Source organism: Nanorana parkeri, unplaced genomic scaffold (assembly GCF_000935625.1).
Source record: "Nanorana parkeri isolate BGI_ZX_2015 unplaced genomic scaffold, ASM93562v1 scaffold23, whole genome shotgun sequence".
Taxonomy (NCBI): Eukaryota; Metazoa; Chordata; class Amphibia; order Anura; family Dicroglossidae; genus Nanorana; species Nanorana parkeri.
This window is the reverse complement of record NW_017306291.1, coordinates 3,265,748-3,272,619: the sequence shown is the minus strand read 5'-3', so window position 1 is coordinate 3,272,619 and position 6,872 is coordinate 3,265,748. Positions and strand designations below refer to the sequence as shown.

Genomic DNA, 6,872 nt, shown 5'->3' with positions numbered 1-6,872 from the left:
GGTGTCCCCTTTCTAGGCGTTTTTGGAGACACACCACACATATCCTACACGTATGGACTGCTAAAGGAGCAGCTTTTCAACAGCTGAGCAGTGATTTGTGATGTGCTGGGCATGCTGAAATGCTAAAGGTGAACTAGGCCTAAAAAAAACAAATCCCGCTGATGAGGTGGGAAAGGAGGAACCAGGGAAGGCAAAATAACAGCTGATTCATCTTCAGCTTTAGGCATCTCAATACTAATTTGTAGTCTTGACTATAGTGTACCAACAGCACCAGAATTGTACCTAAAACTTGGGACTCAGACACATTTGGGGTACAGAGATTTTAGGTATTTGTGTGAACTCTACTTACACAGGCCAGGAATGTCCAGCATATTTATGATTCCTCTGTCACACATGTCAATTTCGGTGACATTCTTCTCCTTGCTCTCCTCCACTATCTTCTTCAATGACTTGGACATCTTGCTACAAAAATGAAAAAGAAAAACCGCAAACAATGAGACAATATGGCCGGTTATTCCACACAAACTTCTCACCAAATCTGTTGCCACCCCAGGCAGGTGTCACCATGTCCCTGCATCCTTGCTGACAGCTTGGCTCCTGGAATTTGTCCAGTCCTTCCTCAAAGTGCAACTGAAACTTTTTTTTTATAGTTCTGGATAGAGTGAAGAGGGATTAGAACCCATGACGGGTTTTCACTGCTGTCCCCGTTAGGGAGATTCACCCTCTCTATTTGTTCTGGGGAACGTTATAATTTAAAGTGAAAGAAAATCACTAATTTGAAGTTGTCATCAGAACAGAAATAAATATAAAATCTTTCAATGGAGGCCCCAGCTCTGGTGACCCTGCTGACCACCAGGGATTTCCCTCCCTTTGGGGGCACTTCCTCTTCCATCCTGTTGTGCACATCAGACAAGAAGTGAAGGAAAATCTCCAGTGTGCTCTCTGTGCCGGTTCACACCATGCACCGCTGCTGGTGTGCACTGACCGGTAAAGCATGGATGTGCTGAGCCCGACGCGTCACACTTTTTACTTTGTTTGCTAGACCTTTACTGACATCTCATTAAAGTCTATTGGCACAGTGCAGTGTGCGGCAGTTGTACCACACAGCACCGTGCTGCGCTGAAAAAATGTACTGCATGCTGTACTGTTTTTCAGCGCACACCACCACAAACACACATACGACTAAGCCCTGTGATTGGGTGAAACGCGTCAGTGGGGTGAACCTTTAGTGGGACACCAGTGATGTGGTACAAGCTTCAATAAACTATCTCAGTGGAATCCGGTGTGCAGCCAGATTTTCTTCTGTTTGTATAGGAGGCAAGCACTCGGCTCATTCCTTGTGTCATCCAGTACCAGTGCCTGTACAGCCAGTGCCATCCAGTACCAGTGTCATCCAGTACCAGTGCTTGTACAGCCAGTGCCATCCAGGACCAGTGCCTGTACAGCCAGTGCCAGTCATCCAGGACCAGTACTTGTACAGCTAGTGCCAGTGTCATCCAGGACAAGTGCCAGTGTCATTCAGGACCAGTGCCTGTACAGCCAGTCCCAGTCATCCAGGACCAGTACTTGTACAGCTAGTGCCAGTGTCATCCAGGACAAGTGCCAGTGTCATTCAGGACCAGTGCCTGTGCAGCCAGTGCCAGTGTCATCCAGGACCAGTGCCATCCAGTACTAGTGCCTGCACAGCCAGTGGCAACACCCCTCTGCCAATCCCTGCACTGGCTTCCAATAGCCCAAAAGGATAACATTCTAAATATTAACACTTACAAAACCATCCACAACTCTGCCCCCGGCTATATCTCAAACCGGTCTCAAAGTATCACCCTAATTGTCCCCTCCGCTCTTCCAAAGACCTCCTGCTTTCCAGCTCCCTTGTCAACTCCTCCCATGCTTGCCTCCAGGACTTGACTAGAGTCTCTCCCATCCTATGGAACTCTCTATCCCAACCTGTCTGTCTATCTCCCACTTTGACTGCCTTTAGGCGATCCCTTAAGACTCATCTCTTCAGGGAAGCCTATCCCGCCTCAACCTAACCACTGTACCATCACATTCTCAAACAATTCATCCCCACACATCTACCTCCTCATGTATCACTTGCCCCTCCCTCTTAGATTGTAAACCCTCAGGGGCAGGGCCCTCCTTACCATCTTGTCTTGAATTGTATTGTGATTGTAATGTCTTCCTTATATTGTAAAGCGCTGCGCAAACTGTTGGCGCTATATAAATCCTGTATTATAATAATAAAATTAATCAAGTACTAGTGCCTGTACAGCCATTACCAGTGTCATTCAGTACCAGTGCCTGTACAGCCAGCACCAGTGTCATCCAGCGTGCCCAGTATTTTTATTTAAATAAATTCAAAAACATTTTCTAGCCAGTCCGCTGGTATCACGGCAGCTCCCTCTTTTTCCTCTGGCGACAGTTGTCCTCCCTCTAAGATGAGTGGCGCTTGCATAAGGATGTGTGAGCGCCACTCAGTCCTGGAGTACCGTGAGCCCGGCTTGCGTGATGACGTGCCATCCGGTGGGCACAATCAGTTGCAGCGGGCACATTCTCCACCCCACCCCACAGCTACACATCTCAGAAAGGAGGCGAAAGCCCCTGCCGCAAGTGATTGGGCCCCGGGGTGTCTGTCACAAGGGGGTCCTGGCCAAATTTAGATGAAATGGGTTCACACCAAGCCCAGCCTCATCAATAGAAACGGGCACAATGACATGACTACCTGAAGCGGACCACCGCTGCTGCTGGACAGAGGAGGAAGTCTGGGACAACACTGGAGCATGGAGGAGGTGAGCAGAACTCAGCAATGATTTTACCAAAGCAGAAGGGGGACTTAAAAATAGTAGGAGATCCATTTTAAAGTAAATAAAACAAACAGTACACCGAATAGTGTGATTGCATCCATGTATGACCCCCATACAGTGATCAGGATACAATGACAGTGCTCCATAATACAGACATGTCTGCTCCTTACCAGCTGTGCCCAGTGTACCCGGAGCTCCTGTGTTTGGAAGCCGCTCTCCTCCTCACACACCCCGGACAGGAAGTGCCTGTAATATCACTCACTCTCCTAATAAGGCAAATTCCACTCTCCGGAGCCAGGCAGCGCTGTATACACGGCACCCCAGCCTGACCAATCAGCGAGCAGCGTACGTTTACTATCTTCACTTGAAGCCAATGAGAGGCAAAGGAACGCAGAGGCAGCCAATGGGAGTTCAGCAGTGAGGATGCGGCTACAATGTAACACGCTGTCCGGAGAGGAAACGCTGCTCTCAGAATTGTTTTTCTTCCGCTTTGTATAGAGTAGTAGAGATGGAGCAGAGCAGTGTTGATGGCATCCTGAGGCTTGTTTGAACCCCCTTATCTGGTCAGCCGGGGTGACTACGGATTGGTTTTATAATATATGGGAGGGAGAGATTATAATCAGAGCTCTAAAAAGAAAATGGTTACTGTATTGGGACCCCAGAGGAGAAGGACCTAGGACACGTTGGGCTCATACTCTCGGCCATATGAGGCTATAGCAACTGGTGCGCAGGATCTTGCTGGCAACAAGAATCTGCATAATGGCTCCTGTACACCAGTTAAACGCAGGCAGATTCCCCACCACCAGTGCAGACTGCAGCCTCACATTAAAGTCAATAGCTGCATTCGGAGCTCCCTGGTAAGGGACTACGCCACCATTTACGGTGTACGGGGGCAGGCGTTCATGTGCAAGAGCCCTAAATATGTATAGCACAAAGTTGCAACATTTAGGCCTTGTTCACACCAGTTCGATCGCACTGCGGGCTGGGGGGCGTGGAAGCAGTGCCATTGAATGCAATGCACCGCCACGCCCCTCCCGCCCCAAAACGCAGGGGGAAGTTTCACAGCGATCGCGGTGCGTTCCAGCAGCTACCGCACTGGAGGCTGAGCGGTGTGGTGGCCGCCTGTGACACTTTCTCTCCTCCCCGCTGGGACACAGAGCAGCCCAGCGGGGAGGAAAGAAATTACGGATGCGCCGCTGTATATAGCACTTTCGGCATTTAGCCATGTTTGGCCGATATGTTTCAGCGGCCGGTGCATCACTAGCAACATTGATTACTAGAATGCTATACAGCTAGAGACACCTGCATCCTAGCTGCTAATGACTAGGCAGTTCAAGCCATCCGCATCCTAGCAGTGAAAGATTCTGAGCATTTTAAGCCATCTGCATACTCGCAAAGAAGGATTATAGGCAGCTTCAGCCACCTGCATCCTAGCAACAAAAGGCTCTAGTCAGCTTCAGCCGCCTGCATCCTAGCAACAAAAGGCTCTAGGCAGCTTCAGCCGCCTGCATCCTAGCAACAAAATGCTCTAGGCAGCTTCAGCTGCCTGCATCCTAACAACAAAAGGCTCTAGGCAGCTTAAGCCGCCTGTATCCTAGCAACAAAAAGCTCTAGGCAGCTTCAGCCGCCTGCATCCTAGCAACAAAAAGCTCTAGACAGCTTCAGCCGCCTGTATCCTAGCAACAAAAAGCTCTAGAACCAAAGGAAATCTCACTGCTCCAATTCCTTAGCCGCCATCAGTACTCCCCAGGTGCTGGTCTAATAGGTGCGTAGTAGTATACGAACAGACCGCACTATCCAGAGAATTCCAATACTTCAGACTTTATTGAAATTCACATCAAATCCAGTATAGCAGTGAATAAATGTATATAAAGCAGCAAATGCACACCCCCAACCAACTACAACCTCTCACATGTTTCACCCGTAGGCTTTTTCATAGAGGTCTCTACACTTTTATTCACTGTTATACTGGATTTGCTGTGAATTTCAATGTTTGAAGTATTGGAATTCTCTGGATAGTGTGGTCTGTTCGTATACTACAACAAAAAGCTCTAGGCAGCTTCAGCCGCCTGCATCCTAGCACCAAAAGGCTCTAGGCAGCTTTAGCAACAAAAGGCTCTAGGCAGCTTTAGCCGCCTGCATCCTAGCAACAAAAGGCTCTAGGCAGCTTTAGCCTCCTGCATCCTAGCAACAAAAGGCTCTAGGCTGCCTCAGCCGCCTGCATCCTAGCTACAAATGACTCTTATGCAGCTCAAGCCACTGCATTCTAGCAGCGAAGGACTCTAGGCAGCCTCAGCCGCCGGCATCCTAGCTGCAAATGACTCAATGCAGCTCAAGCCACTGCATCTTAGCAACAATGGACTTTAGGCAGCTTCAGCTGCCTGCGTTCAAGCAATTAAGGACTTTAGGCAGCCAACTTCAGCCACCTGCAATGAAGGGTGCAAGACCCTTTGGTGCTAGTATGCAGGAAGCTCCAATAGAGTGCATTTGCACTGCATACATGTAAGTGTTAGTAAAAATGTTTATGTTCATTTGAAGGGGCAGATTTTTCTATTTTGATTCTATGGATCTGAACGCAGAGCAAGACTACTGATCTTTACCCATTTTTTACTATTAGTTTAACACTTTCATTGCCAAGCTGTTTTTGCACACATGTTAAAATGCATATTTCAGGCCTGAAGATTAGTTATTTTCAGAAAGACCCTGATGAATAAAACGGTGACCATTGAAATATTTTATGTCACATGATATGTGCACAACTGTTTTTGGTAGAAAATGCATTCATATTCGTTGTATTGCACACAAACACAATTTAAAGGAGAACTTTAGTTCTAGCCGACCTGTGACAATGAGACTGTCACAGGTTGGCTCAGTAGATCGGGAAGTGAGCGAACACATACCAGGTTCCCTCACCTCTCGATCCTGTCACGGCTCTCTGCCGTGACAGGGGAGGGGCTGGATTCCCCGCTCCGATCCACCAGCGCTGACTGGCTGAACAGACGGGGGAGGGGGCGGGTACAGGTGGCTCTGCCTCTAGATAGGCAGAGCCCGCTGTCAGTCACGCAGCTGGGCGGATCCCGGGAAAATTGTCGGGATCCGCTTCAGCTGCGGTTTCTCAGTATACCGCCAGCAGCAGCTCGCTGGGAAATCAGTGAACTGACTCATACTAGGAGCCCCCTTTGCATCAGAACCCCCTTCACATGAAAAGGTCTTTTTTTTATATACATCAGAGCCCCCTCTTGCATGAACAAAAGCACACTTCCATTATTTTCTGAATTGGACCCACCCTCCTCGAATTAGCACAAAGGAAAAGTCTGAGGCTTCTGGAAAAATTTCGAGGCACCCCTGAGGAAAGCCAGAAGGCACCCCAGAGTGATATGGCACCCTGATTTAGAAAGGCTGCGCTATACAAGTCTCTGGTGTAAATGTAACAGTCCAAAGACAGGTTATATAGGGGAAGAAGGTCAAGAACAACAGGTGTACACTGGCCATGCTCTGCTCGGTCTGTCCTATACACTTCAGCTTGACAGTGCTGATTTCTGCTTCCATGTCTGCATGGGGATCCTCTGGGGTGTTTCCACTGCCACCTAGCTCTTGTGAATTGTGTTCACTTGGCATAAATCTGGCTTACTCCAGCAGCTTACTTGGCCACTCTAAATGACCTACATATCATGTCACCCAAAGAAGCCATGGGGCCCTCACATGTTGGAAAGAACCTTCCCTCATGGTATCACATCAGAGAGTAAGGGGGAAGCCTAACAATACCTTGTTGTTGTTTGAAGTGCACCTCCAACATAATTGCAGATTAACATTTACTTCGAAAGGTTTAGTACAGCCTTTCTGAAACAGAGTGCCGAGGCACCGTGGGGTGCCGCCTGGATTCATCGGGAACTGTAAAAAAAAATGATGATGCGCCCCATATTCATTCAGGAGAATGGTGAATGGGAGACTCTGATTTGCAAGGGCGGGACTTATGTTAAAAGGAGGAGACTCTGATGTGCAAGGGAGGGACTGCTGTTTGAAGGGGGGAGATTCTGATGTGAAAATGGGGGGGGGGGGGGGGACTTG

At 48.6% G+C, this 6,872-nt stretch overlaps 1 protein-coding gene across 1 annotated transcript in view; it reads right to left on the bottom strand.

Moving 5' to 3' along the window:
• Window positions 1-3,053, bottom strand: part of RSU1 (Ras suppressor protein 1) — a 121,363-nt gene extending 118,310 nt beyond the window's left edge. The window contains exons 1-2 of the mRNA XM_018564123.1: window positions 2,975-3,053; window positions 350-462 (exon numbers count right to left, since the gene is read on the bottom strand). Of these exons, the coding sequence (XP_018419625.1) occupies window positions 350-458 (109 nt within the window). The 5' untranslated portion in view covers window positions 459-462; window positions 2,975-3,053. The remainder of the gene's footprint in view (window positions 1-349; window positions 463-2,974) is intronic.
• Window positions 3,054-6,872: the final 3,819 nt, after the last annotated feature.